Source organism: Cololabis saira, chromosome 2 (genome assembly GCF_033807715.1).
Source record: "Cololabis saira isolate AMF1-May2022 chromosome 2, fColSai1.1, whole genome shotgun sequence".
Taxonomy (NCBI): domain Eukaryota; kingdom Metazoa; phylum Chordata; class Actinopteri; order Beloniformes; family Belonidae; genus Cololabis; species Cololabis saira.
In genome coordinates, this window is record NC_084588.1 from 50,168,210 (window position 1) to 50,188,034 (window position 19,825).

The 19,825-nt window shown below is 43.4% G+C and overlaps 1 protein-coding gene across 1 annotated transcript; it reads right to left on the reverse strand.

The window, feature by feature from the left end:
- Positions 1 to 1,089: 1,089 nt before the first annotated feature.
- Positions 1,090 to 19,625, reverse strand: glo1 (glyoxalase 1). The gene is made up of 7 exons (XM_061746895.1): positions 19,367 to 19,625; positions 17,765 to 17,942; positions 10,869 to 10,951; positions 10,627 to 10,767; positions 10,483 to 10,550; positions 7,154 to 7,243; positions 1,090 to 1,428 (listed from the first exon to the last, which is right to left on the reverse strand). The coding sequence occupies exons 2-7, from the start codon at positions 17,831 to 17,833 to the stop codon at positions 1,337 to 1,339; spliced, it is 543 nt and encodes a 180-aa protein (XP_061602879.1). The 5' UTR covers positions 17,834 to 17,942; positions 19,367 to 19,625; the 3' UTR covers positions 1,090 to 1,336.
- Positions 19,626 to 19,825: the final 200 nt, after the last annotated feature.

The window sequence follows — 19,825 nt, forward strand, 5'->3', positions numbered from 1 at the left end:
GTGACGAAGAGAGGACCTGGACACATGCATGTATAACAAAAACTCCCACGGATAAGTGAGACTATCAACCTGCACAGGAGAAATGTGAGTAATTAGACCCAAACCCACGAGTCCTGAGCGTTTACGTGTCACCGCAGCAGCAACTTCAAGTAATCATTTACTGCAGGAAGTTAAATCATTAGTGAGATTAACTTTTGGACCAGTTCTCTTCACAACGGTGCTTTAGTGAGTCGAGGTTTGGGTTTTATTCGTGCACGGCTGTTTCAGTCAGACTGAGGTCTGGACTTTGACTTTAACCTGGCATTTTTAATATTATGGAGGTAGATTTGTTTCTTAATTATTCAATCAAAAAAATAAATCACTTCAAATCGAAAAAAAATATTTTAAATCCAAAGAAAAGTGTCCAAATGCAATTTTTTGGGTCTCAAATATTGTTTAGCATTCAAACACTTTTTTCTTTGATTGAAAACGTTTTTGTTTTTTTATTGAAAATATCTTTTTTTTAAGCAACTACTTTTTTGATTAAATGATAGACACAAATGTCCTACCCATAATACGGCCCAAACACCAAACAACATTACTTCAATCAAAAAATTTGCTTCAAACAAAAAACCTTCACTTCTATCAAATAAAACATTTCCAATCAAAAGAAAAACAGTGTTCAAATGCATTTTTTTGAGTCTCAAATATTTTTTTGCAAACACTTTTTTTCTTTGATTGAAAAAATTTTGTTTGATTGAAGTGAAATTTCTTTTTATTGAAAATATATTTTTTTGATTGAAGCAATTGATTGAATAATTAAGAAACAAATCTACCTCCATATAATATCACATATTTTAATGTTACAGTAGCAACTCATTATGAAATAAGGTTTTATTATTGTTATATCTACTTTTCAAGGTTGAGTAATTCAAGGTTTTAAAAATACGATATTTAGCTCCAAGTTCACTGCTTTTTGCTTTCTAATCTCCATTTATGGTTTTATTCTTCACTTTGAAACCCCATCGACTTCAGAACTCAAATATATTTATTAATATAAATTAATCAATGCTTGTTGAGTCTGAGGAGTCGAATGAATGAAACCACCAGTCCGTCTGCTTTCACATTTATTATTACCAGATCCAGCGTGTCGGCACCACATGTACAGCTGATGATGGAGGACCAGGAGAGAGTCGCTCCTCTCTAATCTATCTGCTCATTGATTGTCCAGTATCAGTCCAGTATCAGGCAGGACCCGGGCCCTGGAGGCCTCGGCGGTCCTGCCCCCCCCTGACTCTCATGATGCCCCCCCCGGTGGAGCCACGGCAGGCCTGGCCGTAGCAGCAGCAGGATTTCTTTAGGAGGTGATGGACACCATCGTGTTGGGACTCAGGATCTCGATCCAGTAGCCGTCGGGGTCCTGGATGAAGGCCAGGCCTTTCATCTTACCTGAGGGGGAGAAAGACGGAAAACAATCAACACAGAGGTGACGCAGGGCGGATCGTGAGGGGGTTTGTAGATGAGAAACCTTGCAGTGACGTTGCCCAGCGCTCGTTAGACACATGCTCGTCCTCCAGGGAAGTTAGGTGGATTTTCTTTTTTTTCCCTCTCTCTCTTTTTAGCATCATTGTCATATTTTTTTTCTTTGAATCAAAAAAGAATACGACTATCTGTGTTTGACGACGGCTATTTTGTGTAATTTTATAACTTTGTTGTAGTTTTGGTTTTTTAATTTACCGTAGGTTTATTAGAAAGTGTTTTTATTTCTAGTTGCCAGGTAGACTGCAGAATGCAGCAGGAACGTAGGCTGCCATGGCTGCGATAATTAGAGCCGAGCTGGCAACCCGGATGCCGAAACAATACTGACTTGGTGATTGGGAGATAGGTGGAGGGTGGAGCTTCAGAAACAATACTGACTTGGTGATTGGGAGATAGGTGGAGGGTGGAGCTTCAGAAACAATACTGACTTGGTGATTGGGAGATAGGTGGAGGGTGGAGCTTCAGAAACAATACTGACTTGGTGATTGGGAGATAGGTGGAGGGTGGAGCTTCAGAAACAATACTGACTTGGTGATTGGGAGATAGGTGGAGGGTGGAGCTTCAGAAACAATACGGACTTGGTGATTGGGAGATAGGTGGAGGGTGGAGCTTCAGAAACAATACTGACTTGGTGATTGGGAGATAGGTGGAGGGTGGAGCTTCAGAAACAATACTGACTTGGTGAATGGGAGATAGGTGGAGGGTGGAGCTTCAGAAACAATACTGACTTGGTGATTGGGAGATAGGTGGAGGGTGGAGCTTCAGAAACAATACTGACTTGGTGATTGGGAGATAGGTGGAGGTGGAGCTTCAGGCCAAAACAAAAAATGACAACATAAACATCAGTTGAGGGCTGCAACTCCTCTTTTTAAACTGGAATATCCTGGCTTGAGTGCTGTTGTCAGTGACATAAGTATTTGAAATGAACATGATTTTTAAATGTCTGTTGACATATCGGGGTCATTTTATGATTCGTTTTATTATTGCTCTTACATACAGCTCCTTTAAATTGTGTAATCTGTCTTTTTTTTATGATTATTATTACATTAATTTAAATTTGATTTCTTAGGAAAAAGGGACAGATAAAATAAGCTTAGTCTTCTTTCTGTTCCCTTTCATTCAAGGAAAGAGATTTGTTGTAATTATATTGAACTGTTTTGTTTTTCTTTTAATGAATGAAGTAAAGAAAAATCTAATCATAACGGGGTCTAATCTATCTCAAGACTCCACAGCCTCTGAGAGCTAGACTTGTAGTTCTCCAGACCGGTCTTGGTCTCAACACCACTTTTCTTTGGTCTTTGTCTCATATGTCTCGGACTCGGATAACTGAGATTCCGTTTCACACCAAGGTGACAGAATCTGGTGATCAGCAGTTCTTCCTCTTGTTAATGTACAGTTTTGTAAACTATTTATATTTTGCATTGGATTTAATGTTTTGGTGCATCTGCATGTGTCTGTATTTAATTACAGTTTTGTGTTTATAACGGCCTTGTATGAATAAATATATGAATAATATTTGCACATGGTGATTGATTAAGCATCAGGTCCATTTCAGTGATGCTGATATACGGTGTAATCTGATTACTATAATGGTAAATAATGTAATTTCAATTTTAATATCTAAAATTCAGGTTTCATCTCCAAATTCAGTCCAATTTAAACCAGTAACATTTACTCTTCATTCCTTTTCTGAGGTGGAGGGGGGTGTTGGAGCTGGTTATTCTGCTAGAGGACTTTGGGACTAGTTAGTAGTCGTGTCAATCCTTAACCCTTGTGCTGTCTTCGGGTCAAGGAAGGAGGAAGAGAAGAAGGGAGGAAAGAAGGAAGGAAGGGAGAAAATAAGGAAGGAAGGAAGGAAGGGACTAGTTAGTAGTCGTGTCAATCCTTAAAAGCACTGGAGTCAATCCTCCAATAGTGTAGAAATAGTGGTAGTGCAGTCGCCACACAGATCTGATCTCAGATGATGGTGAAAACATTTATAGTGAGTTCAACATCATCATCCACTTCTCTGTGTTATTGAGCTGCAGTTGAAAACAAGCTCATATGGAAACTAGCTGAACCAGGATGATGGAATACAATCACGCAGGATCAGGACATTACTAGGTTTCTTTTTGGTCTCAGTCTCTGAACTAGTCTTGGTCTTGGAAATGCCCACTTTGTGACCAACACTCACCAAACGAGCAGCTAATGAACAGCAAACACATAACTTAATTTCCTCCCGCTGAGGTCTGAAGTTACCTTTGAAGTTTCACGTCATAAATGCTATTCCGACACATGAATCTGTGAGGAATTCCGATAAGCCCGACTCTCCCAGAGCGACCTGTTCCCTGGAGGAACCGGTGGGACCTGAATCTGCAGATTACACCGTGCTGCGGTTGAGCGGCTCTTATTGTAGGTTGGGCGTGTCCCTGCACAGTAGTGTTGTTTCTGGCTGACAGTTTTAATCTAGTCTTTAGGTCCAGCTGTCATTTTAGTTTTTATTAGTTTTAGTCACGTTCATTCTCCTTTTAGCCGTGTCAAGTTTCAGTCGACTAAAAGTCTGAGCATTTTAGTTTTATTTTAGTCAGAATTGTCCAGGACCATTTTAGTCTGGTTTTAGTCAAAGATTGTATTTCGCCAAACCCATTTTACCATTCAAACAAGGTTATATTATTATTAGGGCCCGAGCATCTTCAGTGCGAAGGCCCTATTGTATCTGTAGGATTTTTTCTTTCTTTTTCTTCTGACGAAAGGAGGGCCTTTTTGCCCCCCTAAACGTCCCCAAAAAGTCACCAAATTTTGCATGCAAGTCAGGCCTGGCGAAAAATGTGATATTTAATGGTTTGCATTAATGGGCGCGGCAAAATGGCTCAACAGCGCCCCCCGGAAAACTTTGTGCCTCAAGCCCCAGAATGCGGTATGTCGTACACGCACGAAAATCGGTACACACCTGTATCATGGCGCAACTGAAGGAAAAGTCTCTTGGCGTCATGCCCGAAACCGAACAGGAAGTCGGCCATTTTGAATTAGTTGTGTCATTTTGGCGAAATTTATGCCATTCCTTCGAAAGTTAATTCAGCCCGAACCGTAACGTGCACCCAAGTGTGTTATACATCAAAATGTGCGTCTCCATCCTGCGACTACACGCATTACTTTTCTCTTTCAAAAGCGTTACCGTGGCGACGCTAGACGCCAAAAAGCGCGCCCACCCTTCATCTGGTTGGTTCAGACAGAAAAAACTTTGCACCTCAAGCCCCATAATACGGTTTGACGTACATGAACGAAAATTGGTACACACCTGTATCTTGTCGCAACTAAAAGAAAAGTCTCTTGGCGCCATGGCCGAAACCGAACAGGAAGTCGGCCATTTTGAACATTCTGAATTAATTGCGTAATTTTGGAGCAATATATGCCATTCCTTCGAGAGTTAATTCAGCCCGAACCGTATCGTGAACCAAGATGTGTTATACATCAAAATGTGCGTCTCCATCCTGCGACTACACGCATTACTTTTCTCTTTCAAAAGTGTTACCGTGGCGACGCTAGACGCCAACAAGCGGACCCCCCCTTCATCTGATTGGTCCATATTTGATAGTTCCCCAAAAGGCACCAAATTTGGCATGCAAGCCAGGCCTGGCGATAAATTTGATCTTTCATGGTTTGCATTAATGGGCGTGGCAAAATGGCTCAACAGCGCCCCCCGGAAAACTTTGTGCCTCAAGCCCCACAATACGGTTTGACGTACATGCACGAAAATCGCTACACACCTGTATCATGTCACAACTAAAAGAAAAGTCTCTTGGCGCCATGGCCGAAACCGAACAGGAAGTCGGCCATTTTGAATAAATTGTGTCATTTTGGCGAAATTTATGCCATTCCTTCGGCAGTTAATTCAGCCCGAACCGTAACGTGCACCCAGGTGTGTTATACATCAAAATGTGCGTCTACATCCTGCGACACCACGCATTACTTTTCTCTTTCAAAAGTGTTACCGTGGCGACGCTAGACGCCAACAAGCGGACCCCCCCTTCATCTGATTGGTCCATATTTGATAGTTCCCCAAAAGGCACCAAATTTGGCATGCAAGCCAGGCCTGGCGATAAATTTGATCTTTCATGGTTTGCATTAATGGGCGTGGCAAAATGGCTCAACAGCGCCCCCCGGAAAACTTTGTGCCTCAAGCCCCACAATACGGTTTGACGTACATGCACGAAAATCGCTACACACCTGTATCATGTCACAACTAAAAGAAAAGTCTCTTGGCGCCATGGCCGAAACCGAACAGGAAGTCGGCCATTTTGAATAAATTGTGTCATTTTGGCGAAATTTATGCCATTCCTTCGGCAGTTAATTCAGCCCGAACCGTAACGTGCACCCAGGTGTGTTATACATCAAAATGTGCGTCTACATCCTGCGACACCACGCATTACTTTTCTCTTTCAAAAGTGTTACCGTGGCGACGCTAGACGCCAAAAGGCGTGACCCCCCTTCATGTGATTGGTCCATATTTGATAGTTCTCCACCAAATCCAAAGTCACCAAATTTTGCATGCAAGCCAGACTTGGCGATACATGTGATATTTCATGGTTTGCATTAATGGGCGTGGCCTAACGGCTCAACAGCGCCCCCTAGAATACTTTTATCTGCCATAACTTTTGAATGGTTTGACATAGGAAGTCGTGGGTGGTGTCATGGGACTCTGTAATGAGTCCTTAAGCTTCGTTGGCCTTAATTAGCCCCGCCCCTTCTTCTGATTGGTTGTCCCGATTTCCTGCTATAACATTCGAATGGTTTGACATAGAGAGTCGTGGGTGGTTTCATCAGATTCTTTATGGAGTCCTTGACCTTGGTTGGCCAGAATTAGCCCCGCCCCTTCTTCTGATTGGTTGTCCCGATTTTCTGCTATAACTTTGGAATGGTTTAACATAGAGAGTCGTGGGTGGTGTCATGGGACTCTGTAATGAGTCTTAAGCTTCGTTGGCCTTAATTAGCCCCGCCCCTTCTGCTGATTGGTTGTTCCTTTTTTCTGCTATAACTTTTGAATGGTTTGACATAGGAAGTCGTGGGTGGTGTCATTTCTGATATGCTTATGGGGGGCGGTGGCCGTGAGTGCGAGGGCCCGTTCATCGCTGCTTGCAGCTTTAATTATATTATTGTTACCTTATAGACTCAAGAATACATTCATTCCAGATACAGAAGACTCTAATTTGAGTTTAAAACATATTTATTTTTCCACATTTCTCCCCATCTTTTTCTTTTTCGACAACACATTGGGTTTTCTTTTCCACGTCTATGTAGGAAAGTGGATCCAAAGATGGTCTCAGAGGAAACTACTTAAAACATGGAGATTAAGAGTCTTTGTTAGAACATCTTGTCTCGTTTTGGTCAACGAAAGTGAAGACACATTTTAGCAGAGTTTTTATTTTGTAATCTACATTTTAGTCTCGTTTTTATTCCTCTACGATATTGCATTATATATTTAATTATCGTCACATGACCAGCATTTTCGTTGCGTCTCGTCTCGTTTTCCTCAGGTGATAAAGGTTCGTTGACGACGATATTTAGTCATAATTTTCGTCGACGAAAGTAACTTTACTGCCCAGACGGAGCCTCGGAGGCCAGGAAAGGTTTAACACACAAAATCCTCCCGTCTTACCATCATCGGCCTTCTTCACAAACGTGACTCCTTGCTCTTCAAACATTTTGCAGGCTGCGTAAACGTCAGGAACAGCGATCCCAATGTGTCCTGTCGCATTTCAGGCAGAAAGACAAGAGAGAAACAGATGAGCTGGCAGAGAGAGAGAGAGAGAGAAGGAGAGAATACTGGGAAAGATATAACTACACACTTAAAGCACAAATCATTACACTAAACAGCCTCTGCTGCTGTGACATCATCACATATGTCTGACATTAACACACATACACCACAAATCTCATGAACCCCTCGGAGCCCAAACCACACGTTAGATGTTGAAACAAACATCTTGTGGCAAAGATTACCGTATTTTCACGACCATATGGCGCACTGTGTGGAAAGGCGCACCCTCAGTTTTGTGTGTCATTTTTGGTTTTAAAACACACATACGGCGCACCGACCCAAAAGGCGCCGTCTACGGAGACGGAGCTGCACACGCGCGCGCTGCAAAACACACACGCGCTGGAGAACACACACACACACACAAGAGTGCTTATTTAAATAGAGCAGGAGGAAAACTTAGTTTGATATTTTATTTCACTTTTCACATCAATCAAACCCTTCAAAGGTTCATATTCTGTTTCTGCATTAAAGAATTTAAAAAAAAACACCGGGTTGCTGCACATAAACCTGTCTCAGCCACCCAATCATCTCCTCATCCATCCAGCCCTTTTCATTTCACTCTGGCTGGAAAAGTCTGTTTAGGCAACGTTTTTCTTTTAAAAATCACCATAGCCGGCAGTTTCTGTCCATCAGCGTGGCAGGCAAGCACGAGAGTAAATAAACTTTTCATACCCCGTTGTGCTGCGGATCCCGACCGCGCTGGACCGGGTCCCGGGTCCCGGTCCGCTCCCCCCGCGCTGGTCCCGCGTCCCGGTCCCGCGTCCCGGTCCCGCGTCCCGGCTCCCCGCGCTGGTCCCGCGTCGCGGTCCCGGGTCCCGCGTCCCGGTCCCGCGTCCCGCGTCCCGGCTCCCAGCGCTGGTCCCGCGTCCCGGTCCCGGGTCCCGCGTCCCGGTCCCGCGTCCCGCGTCCCGGTCCCGCGTCCCGGTCCCGCGTCCCGGCTCCCCGCGCTGGTCCCGCGAACACACGCGCATGTCGGGGAGCCGGTACCGGGTTTGTAACCGACAGATATTGCTGAAAATTTCGGAGAGTGAAGCTGATCAGACCTGAGACAGACCCCAGAAATCTCTGCTCGTAAAGCGGCCAGGAACCAGGTCGATCGGACCGCTTTGGGAACCAGGAAGTAGGGCTTGAGCAGCGCGCATCACCGACATGCAAAACACACTGCTGCAGAACACTCACACAAGTGTGCTTATTTAAAAATACAGCGGCAGCAAAACTTAGTTTGATTGTATTTTATTTCACTTTACACATCAAGCAAATCCTTAAAAGTCTTCATCATCTGTTTCCGCATTAAACAGCTCAGTGGAGTCTCATTCACGTCGCAACTCACGGGGGCTTCACCCGCCCCCTTCTCCCTTTACCGTTCTCATGGTGGCCGGCCTTCCATTACCGTAATTCAGCTAATAGACACGGCGCACCGTTTCTTAAGGCGCCCGGCACATTTAAAAAAAAAAAAAAAAAAAAAAAATGTACGCCTTATGGTCGCGAAAATACGGTAGCTCATTTTGAATTTAACTGACAACAACACGTCTCAAAAAAGGTGCAACTGAGGCAACGAAAAGTGCATTTCTGAGGTTCGTCGGTCCGTGACAACTGGATCAAATCTCTGTGCAGGAGGTCGTGACCTTCAGGCTCAACTTAAGTCCCGGCAGGGACTTGGGAGCACTTACACATATCAATGTCTGTTAGCAGAGCTAGCCGTGCACTCCACAAACGCAGCTTACGGCTGCCCAGGAAATAGTCCAGATGCTGAACCAGCAGTCCAGACCCTCCCTTACAGAAAACATCTGGAAAAGCACCAGAACCACGAACACAAAAAAAGTTAAGCAGCTGACCTCCTCACTTCCAGATGTTTAGACACCTGATGAAGGAAGAGGAGACGCTAAACCAGGAGTGGCCAACCAGGCAGAGGCTAAGAGCCACAATTGGTTCCTGTGTTACTGAAAAGAGCCACATCAACTACCCATGATCCCTCACTCCCTGCTCTCTCTGAGACATAAAAATACCATTAGAAAACAGAAAGGTGAAATCCTGCAATCTGATTGGTTGTTAACTGTGGTATAATGAGCTTATACCACGGCTTCTATTCTAAAACCTTATCACAGCATATCATTCCGCGTCAGGGAAGCAACAATGTATCCATGACAACAACCAACTGTTACATATTTTTTGACGGTTACAGCAGGGAGCAAAAAGTAGCCAAAGTTTATTTTTGTTAACAATTAATTAGGCATGTTGACGGTAAACTCTGATCTCCGGGGAGGAGCTAACGATGGATGAGTGGATTGAGGAGTTCCTGTCTCCGAAAAAAAAGACGCGCAAAAGACGACATGTGGAGCTACATCTGGAGAGATGGGACTATTTTTTTCCACAGTGGGGCTATTTTTACTGGATAATATGTATTTCTGATTAATTAAAAACTACATGAAATAAATTGTGTATTCCTCTTTCATATTTACATTATTGGTAACCGTTTTATAAGATCGAAACATCGCATCGGGCCGAAGAACGCCCCTCAGCTGTGATATAATGAGCGTATACCACGGCCTGTCGGGATGTGTTGCTTAAATATTAATATTGAATTTATATTATATATATTAAACTCTCCCACTCTGTTAAAAATGTCCTGTGTTTATCTTCATATTTTCATTTGGCATTTTTTCCCTGCCATTTTGAGAGTGGATTTTTTTCCCTCCAAGTTATTTCCGTCAAACACGAGCGCTATCGCGCCCGTATACTGTAGTTCAACGGATTGAACAGGCGACTTAAATCAGGTTTATGTACACCTTCCCCTGTACAGCGACGCAGGTTCGATTCCAGTTGCGGCATATTTTGCCCCCACGTTCCTACGTGTCTGTCTTTCACTGCACCTATCAAACAAAGTCGCAATAGCCGCATGACACCGGGCAAAGAGCCGCATGCGGCTCGCAAGCCGTGGGTTGGCCACCCCTGCGCTACACGATGGTGAGCATCACCCCATTCTGATGCTGAGACGTGTTGCTGCCGTCAAATTGAAGTTCAGCTCATGAATTATTTCCCATGAACGTGTCAGTGGTGGGGGGTGAGATCCGAGCCGGGCTGCAGGAGGCGCTGTGGAGCAGCGGCTGCAGAGTGCATCACTCCTTTTAAAAGAACACCTCTGGGTTCAGCATGCAGAGCAAACTTACCGAAGCCTCGTGGATCAGAGTTCCCGTTGTGATACGACTGGCTCTCGTCGGACTCTGAACCCCAGTTGCTGAAAAGACAAGAGGTGCATCAGCAGTGGAGGATGTTAGAAACCCTGCTGGTGTCCAGGCAGCATCGGCTCTTACTGCGTCAGCTCGATGGTGGCCCGCCGGGAGAAGGTCCAGGCCGTCTTTTCCTTCACATCTGCAGGGATCTCCTTCTTGTCCTCGTAGCCCAAGAAGAAGAGGGAGAAACGCATGGAGGGGAAGTCGAACTTCTGCAGGAGCCTGTAAGATAATCGCACGGCGGAGGGAAAACGGTTCACAGAGCCCGGTTAAGGCGGAGGAATGTGCCACGCGGCCCGAGCCGAACCCCGACCGACACTCACGTCATGCCGAGGATTCTGGTGTAGAAATCCAGGGACTTCACTGGATCTTTCACCCTCAACATCGTCTGCTGCATCATGAAGTCCTGAGACGGAGAGGAACATCATCAGATCTAAACATAGAGACTAGTGATGCACCGAATGTTTGGTAACCGAAATTGTTCGGCCGAAAATAGCAAAAAAAACACTTTCAGTGTTCGGTGGAATAAGTGTGGAAAAAAACTAACAATTAATAACGGCATGTTTAGATGGCGCAATCAAACAGCAAACAGCGCGGAGTGAGAGAGCGGTGTTAATTGCAGAAAACATGTCTGCATGTCAGATCATTACTTGGATGTGGGGAAAAAGCAGAGGACACGAGAAATGATCCAGGCTGAGTTGGATTTGGCAAAACCGCTTGGTGATGGAGACGGTTGCGGGACGCACAGCAGAGAAAAGGGCCCGTACTACAGATGCGGTGGAGAACCCTCACTGTCTGATATGACAAGATCCTCCAACAAAATAACCCAGATTTTTTAAATTATTATACAAGGCTTCAAATTGCGGAGATCAGCCCCACCGCGACCCGATTAATTGGATTTGAACGGGAGAAAATTAAAAAGGATTATGAGAAAAAATACAATTACAAGTACAGTAAGACAAATTGTGACTGGCGGGTATTTCACTGCACATTTATTTGATTTATGCAATGGTGAAAAAATTGGCAAAATAAATGAAAAACTGCGAAGAACCATTGTTCGGTATTCGGCCAAGTGTTTATTATTATTTTCGGTTTCGGCCACAAATTTTCATTTCAGTGCATCACTAATACAAAACGACTTCCCCAGAGCCGGGTCTGTGTTTCACCCACGGATGGGTGTGGAGGAGGGACTGGACCAGGGACGGGTGTGGAGGAGGGACTGGACCAGGGATAGGTGTGGAGGAGGGACTGGACCAGGGATGGAGGGACTGGACCAGGGACGGGTGTGGAGGAGGGACTGGACCAGGGACCAGGGACGGGTGTGGAGGAGGGACTGGACCAGGGACGGGTGTGGAGGAGGGACTGGACCAGGGATGGAGGGACTGGACCAGGGACGGAGGGACTGGACCAGGGACGGGTGTGGAGGAGGGACTGGACCACGGACGGGTGTGGAGGAGGGACTGGACCAGGGATGGAGGGACTGGACCAGGGACGGAGGGACTGGACCAGGGACGGGTGTGGAGGAGGGACTGGACCTGGGACGAGTGTGGAGGAGGGACTGGACTAGGGACTGGTGTGGAGGAGGGACTGGACCAGGGATGGAGGGACTGGACCAGGGACGGGTGTGGAGGAGGGACTGGACTAGGGACTGGTGTGGAGGAGGGACTGGACCAGGGACGGGTGTGGAGGAGGGACTGGACTAGGGACTGGTGTGGAGGAGGGACTGGACCAGGGATGGAGGGACTGGACCAGGGACGGAGGGACCGGACCAGGGACGGGTGTGGAGGAGGGACTGGACCAGGGACGGGTGTGGAGGAGGGACTGGACCACGGACGGGTGTGGAGGAGGGACCGGACCAGGGATGGGTGTGGAGGAGGGACTGGACTAGGGACTGGTGTGGAGGAGGGACTGGACCAGGGATGGAGGGACTGGACCAGGGACGGGTGTGGAGGAGGGACTGGACCAGGGACGGGTGTGGAGGAGGGACTTTTATTTTATAAAATTTCATAGCAAAGGAAAAACAACAGATTATAATGTTTTATCTATAATATAATGACTGGGTAACGTATTACATTCTTGTGTTTTAGAGCTGCATCTCAGACGTGGGAAACGCCTGAATCAAAGGATACGAGAATCTGTAACTTGACCCAAGTAGCAGAAAAGTATTTTCCTCTAACTTCCCCTCCATTCAACTGAGGGTATAAATACTGAGATGAGAGAAGGAACGAAGGAGAAGAAAGAACGTCTACGTGTCTCGACAAGTCTGGACAGAACTGGAACCATCACCTTTGGCAAACATCCACAAAGCCAGAGAAGCATAAAGTCATGTTTAATACAAAAAGCTTGGAGGAGAAGTAAAGGGTACCATGGAGACTTGGACATAGATAATTCAGAAATATGATGTTTTTTCTGAAAAGAGAAATGTAAAACTAAAGTAAGAAGAGATGACGACAAGAAAGAACCAGTTTGAAGGTTTAGCGAACTGAGGCTAGCAGAGCTGTGTGTGCTTCACAGATAGGTGTTATCTCTGTGTGGAGACTTTTCCCCCTTTCCTGCAGCCTTCCTCCTCCACAGCCAAACTTTCACTGTGGATAAATTTAAATATATATATTTATATGTATAAATCCCCTTAGCTGTATATACATGCAGCGTCCTCCACAGGTTTTCTGACAACAACCGAGAGGAAAAGTGCTGCAGCAAACCTTATAACGGGCATTTTACTACAATATAAAAGTCTTTTCTCGTAAATATTTAGGCTGTAGGCCGATAAGCAGCTACAGCAAACATCCAATCAGCAGGCAGGAAATATGGGAAGAGGATTTTTAAAAAGGAATCAGGTAAAATGCGTTGAGTTCCAGGCTAAAACCCAGGTTCCCTCTCGGGCCTCTCCTCAACACGAACGTGTTAATGCGGTTTGACCCCTTGTACTGAACGGCTGGTTCTGGTTGAAACCGGCGCCGAAGCCCATCAACTAGATAATAAATAATAGTAATAATTTAACATGTTTTAATTTTTCCACCACTGTGGCTCATCCATCAATCATTAACCTGGTTCTGACCGGCAGATCCGTGTCTAGCCGTTCAGGGTCCTTGTGCAAGAATCCGTTCCACTTTAACAACAAAACAACCTACATTTGAGAATCTAAACTTCAAACTGAGGTTGAGCTATTTTATAAAAGGAAACCGTTTCATATCATAAAGATGAAGCACATCTGAGGCATGTTCTTATTTAACTGAAGATGAAGACAGTAGGCCTGTGTTGAAAAAAAAAAAAAAAACAATTTTCCGATTCTAAATCGATTCTCATCGTATGTCTAAAGATCGGTATTTTTTTGTTTATGCCCAAAATAGGAATGTTTTATTGGACACGAGAATAACTGGTGCCACTTTTTTGCCGTTAAATATGTTTAAAGGTATGAAAACATTAAAGTGTTAGGTTATAATTGCATAAATGGTCTATATTTCATTACTTTATATACTGTCTTGGGGTCACATTTGCCTAAAATGCTAAAAAACCAAATTCTCAAAAATTAAAAACCAAAATAGACACAAAATTGGAAAAATTTAAATCGATTTCATGCGTCTCTGTTTGCTACCCTGGATCTGTTTGATAATTCGATGTTTCTGAAAGCAGTTCTATTAGCATTCTGGGAGCTGATTGGTCCTTACAGCACCATTAGCTGCAATACTTACTGTTAAATCTCAATATAATACTAGTATTAATATGTTGCAGAACTACAGTCATATAATTCATGCAACAGCTCAAAAAACAGTTTTAATAACACTAACCCAAATCAATATCGTAATCGAATCGTATCGAATCAAATCTTGATAATGTTGAGATCTTGATTCTGAATCTTAAGAATCGGAATTGAATTGATCTTGACATTTGAATCGATCCCCAGCCCTAGAAGACAGGTCCTTATATTTGTCTCCAGTTGCAGCACATGGAAGCTGACCTTTTAAGTTGGGGCTACAACGGGGTCACGCGTCTCCATAACCAGCAACAAACACCTCTGCACATCTACATTCTCCATATTTGTTTTCAGGTGTGGATGTAAATAAATGTTTTATTGACTTGTCCGACTAAAGTAAAGTCGTCAAGCCTTCCTGAAATTCCTTGTCATTCATTAATTGCATTTAACATTGTGTACACTTATAAATGAACATATTACTGTACAGTATAACTTGACTAAAGATAGGGAAGCACGATATCCATCTGGCAGATAAATTATTGGTCGATAAAGGAAGAAAATTATGTATTTTTTTTGGTCCAATAAACAAATTTGACCTGATAAAAAGAGAGAATGACGTAAAATGTAAACCAATGGGATGTAAATTGGAGGAGAAACTCTGGGTTGAGGTGGTTGAAGTGATGGAGAACTTCCTCAAATTAGTGCAGATTTTAACGGACGTGCTGAAGAAGACAAAGGAGATGAGGAAGAGGACACAGTGGTGGGGACTGAAAAGTCAGAGTTTTGAGGGGCCGTCAGGGGGGGGTCGGGACAGTTTCTGGGTCGTCAGGTTTTGGTAGGAAATTGGACAAGGAGACTTGGTGGTGGCCGTGCACAACTATCACTGCATCTAAGATTTATTTTATCCTCCTGGGTGCACAACGTAACTGAGGTTTACAGCGATGTAATGAAGTGGCTCCCCTCAGCACCCGAGATATGGAAAAGCAAACCGGTTCTCAGCTGGTTGTGAACCAGAACCAGCACTGGCTCAGAACCAGCTCTGGAACCAGTTTGGTGGAAAAAGAGTATGAGTTAGTTTCCTTAGCAACCAGTGAACCGTTGGACTCTGCTCCAGGTCGGTGATTTTTGCAGCTGACTGTAGAAAGCTACTTGCTGTTATTCTGGCTGTTCTCAGACTTTTCTCTTAACAAAACAGAACCTTATAAAAAGCCAATAGTGGAGATAACTATGGGAATATTTTATATTTTTAAGGATAGTACACGAGTAGGCTGATATACTGCAGGATTTTAGGGTGGGTATGAGCCTATAGAGGGAATGGGCATGACGTCACAGATGAAACTTCGCAGTGGGTTTCGCCCACTGAGTGTGAGAAAGACTGAGTGTGAGAAAGACTGAGTGTCAGAAAGACTGAGTGACAGAAAGACTGAGTGTCAGAAAGACTGAGTGTCAGCGTAAACTTTCAGTTTGAGCAACTGGAAAACATCTAAAATGGGAAAGAGCTGTTGTGCGATCGACTGTACTCATAGATTTAGCAAGAAATCAGAGTTATCGTTTACAGACTGACGTAAAATAAGCTTAAGAGAGACAGATGGATCGCTGCAATTCACAGAAACAACTGGATTCCAGTCACCGAAACGTGGATTTGCGGTTCCCATTTTGTATCAGGTAATGTTGGATTTTTGGGTAGCTAACGTTAAACGGTCAAATCATAAAGTTCAGTGTCCTCATCACTTTAATTTCACCAACAAATCCTGCCTTGAAGTCGGACCAAGCGTCAAGACTTTTGTAAGCCTTCAAGCTTTGCTTCGTGTATTTCCCCGGCGTAGAAATTAAGTACATATAGATATCAGGAAACTGGATTCGTGGCTAAATATTAATGTCCATGGACCACTGGTTCTTGGTAACTTTACCAAATATTAATGTCCATGGACCACTGGTTCTTGGTAACTGTACCAAATATTAATGTCCATGGACCACTGGTTCTTGGTAACTGTACGGGTCACTGTCAAGTCCAACTGCCTTTAATTTAAGCCCATAATCAGCTGTTATCCCGTCTAACACACTAGTTGCCACTCAGTGTGAGTAAGGGGGCTGGTCCAGTGGGAATGTGACATCAATGCATACCCCCTATAGAGGTATTATCCCTGCAGAAAATATCATAATACATTACTTTATGCTACAATTGGCATCTTTATATAAACTGCCACCTTTTGTTTTATTGTTTCAACCAAACATTAAGAAGTAAACATATTGCCAGTCCAGTCCAGTCCCTCCATATTGCCCCTCTACTAGGGGTGTAACACTATATCGGGCCATGAAATTTCGCGATACAAAAACGTCACGATACGTGTCGTGGAGGTGACAAACTGTAGCTGATATTGGGTTATTAATATGAATATATAGTGTTTACTAGTAACATCCTATTGGTGCAGCGGGATCACGTGACGACCTCGACCCGCGGACCAAAATCTAACTCCGCTCAGAAGAAACAAGTACCATTTTACGGTCCCGATCACGGGACTCTTGCAGGGATTTGAGCTCCGAGCTTTTACTTATAAGGTGAGCATGAATCAATCTTTTTTATGATGTAAAGATTGTGTCGTCCCCAAAGGTGTGAGGGATGAAACGATAACGGGTTCACCTTACGGCCTCAGGCTGGAGCAGGTGAAGCTCTGAACTCTGGGAGAAGATAAATAACAGTCATGTTGCATTTGGAGTTTGTTTCATAGTTTATTTATTTACTTGTATTTAATTTAAGAAAAAAGTCAAGTCATACATGAGAGAAACTATTCAGTTTGTGGCAAAATATTTGTACTTGTATGAAACTGAAGATTCATAATGCAAACCTGACATTTACTTTTAGTTCAGTTTGTGGAAAATGGTTGGCCTGGCTTTCTCTTTGAAACCTAAACAGTTATAAAGCATTACAAACTGTAACAATAGGGCAAACGTACAGTATTGTTTTGTATTTTGTGTCTTTCAAATAAAAGACAATTTTTTCCAGTCATTTGTTCCTCATTCAAGGTTGTTAAAAAAATACTGCTATAATATCGTATCGTTTTCGTGACCTCAATATCGTGTATCGTATCGTGACATTAGTGTATCGTTACACCCCTACCCCCTACCAAACAACCCCACTGACCCCCCATCCTCCCTCCTGCAGTGACAGCAGGTGAACCTGCTCAGGTGTAGCCACGCCCCCTTGTGGGCGTGGCCAGGGCGGCTCGTGGTTCCGCACGGGCAGGTTCCGCGCATGCGCTGATGAGGACGTGGACCGACTCCAAAGATTCGGGTGATATTTGCAGCGAGCCAACTCTACCTCAGCTGAAACATGGCGGTTTCGATTTACAGATGCAGCTGCAACTGTAAATGTCATATATGTTGCTGATCCTGCCTGAATAAACCCACTTCTGTGGAGAAATATGTCTGATAGCAGATGAATGTGTGTGTGAGTCGCTGGCCTTTGGGCTGTCAGAGCCCGATATAAGTTTACTAAAGCTTAAAGTGAGCCGACTGTCAACTTACCTGCGTTATAGCGTCCCCGTCTTTACACGCTGCTGCCGCCGCATCGTCTGACAGTCCTTTGTCGCTCATTTTTGGGGTAAAAAGTTGCACTATCCCGTCTCCGGACTGACAGAAGAATGTGGTGGCAGAGGAATTTAAAGGAGCACACTTCCGGTGCCACCTTTCAAAATAAGAGACGCTGAAAGAGTAAAGCATAAATCTGAAAGCAGATATTGATTCGATTTTATATATTGATTTATACATACATACATACATACATACATACATACATACATACATACATACATACATACATACATACATACATACATACATACATACATACATACATACATACATATATATATATATATATACAGTACAGACCCAACGTTTAGACACACTTCCCCATTTGTTTGAATGAGGTGTGTCTAAACTGTACTGTATACATATGTATGTACATACATACATACATACATACATACATACATACTTCTAATTTTACAATATACATAAATGAATGAATGAAAAAAATGTATTTGTCACCACCAAGCATGAACACTTAGGTCACGACCAAAGGGTCAGGGCTGAAGCCTCAGCTTGTGAATGAATGAATGCCCCCCCTTCTTACATTTCAAAATGTCTTTTGTCTGACATGTTTGAGACATTTTCCTTGTATGAAATAAACACAAATGAATAATAGCTAACAACAACAAAAAGCATATGCACATATACATGCATACCATACATGCTTATGACGTACCTACACATGTATCCATACCTGTACATACAAACATATATACAAGCACATTACATATCCACATACATACATATGTACACTACACATGCTTACACTTACATACATTCTGTACACACATATGTTAAAAAAAAAGAGGATTACTTAAGTGTTTATCAAAATAATACTCAATGTACCCATCATTTTGTTTCCTTTCTTTATGACATCATTCCATTACCCGGGAACAAGTCTGTTCTTATCCATCATCATGTCTAAAATTCAACACATTTTATCTATATTTTAATTCTTCCGGTAATGCAGTCCATAACCTCACGCCACAAACAGAAATGCACCTACTTTTCGCAATTGTATTCCAGATCAGTTGTTTCCAGTTTAATTGGCCACTGAGGGCCAATAAATATATATATATATATATATATATATATATATATATATATATATATATATATATATATATATATATATATATATATATATATATATATATATATATATATATACACACACATAGTGTGTGAAAAAAGTTTAAGTGATCTTCTTGCAATAAGTTATAAGGTTTGGTAATGCCAGCATAATTTGAGATGCACTTTTAAATGCACCACAATAATCATTTTAACTTTTCAGATAAAGTTTACAATAACATGTAATGTACAATTTGCATCATCATGCTTAAAAAATATATTAATTTGACAGTTTTGAATATATAAAGTCTACCCTGAATCCCCAGAACAGTTTTCTACCACTCTTTTTCCTTTGCTTTTAAAATGTCCCATGAAACAAATGTCAGAACTAGGAAAAACTATTCCCTGTGTATTTGCATTATTACCAAGGGAAATAAATGTGTTTCTTTAAAAATAGTGTCACACCTTTATGTTGAATGAGGCAGGAATCGCCGGCTCTCTCCCTCCCAGCTTCTCTAACACAGTTCACAGGGTCCGCTGCATTAAAGCGCCGGCGCGTCCCGGCAGCTTGCGGCGTGGGCGGAGAGACGCAGGCCTCACTGTTCCGTAATAGCTGGCACATTTGCCAGCTGCCCCGCTCACATCCAACAAGCCAGGTGACACAAAGCGTCAACATTCGCCATGTGGTTGACAGAAAACCCGCTCCTCCTCCTGCTCAGCATGCGGTTTCCCACCCAGTTAAGAGGTCGACGCCATGGATGTATTATATAACTGGATACCGGATCGAAAATGGCCGCCCATTCATTTCAATGGAGTTTGCTCACCCAGCGCATCCGCCGAAAAAATTTCTGACTTCCTGGTTTACTTCCTGGTACACGGGCCCATAGAGCATGCGCAGTTGAGTCACCTCCCATGATGCTCTGG

What these genes read in the sequence shown, in the direction of transcription:
- glo1 (XM_061746895.1), bottom strand. Translation starts at nt 17,833, where the DNA reads ATGAGCGACAAAGGACTGTCAGACGATGCGGCGGCAGCAGCGTGTAAA. An exon ending in ACGGGGACGCTATAACGCAG is followed by an intron (nt 10,952 to 17,764) that starts GTAAGTTGACAG and finishes TCTCCGTCTCAG; the next exon opens with GACTTCATGATGCAGCAGAC. An exon ending in GCCACCATCGAGCTGACGCA is followed by an intron (nt 10,551 to 10,626) that starts GTAAGAGCCGAT and finishes TTGTCTTTTCAG; the next exon opens with CAACTGGGGTTCAGAGTCCG.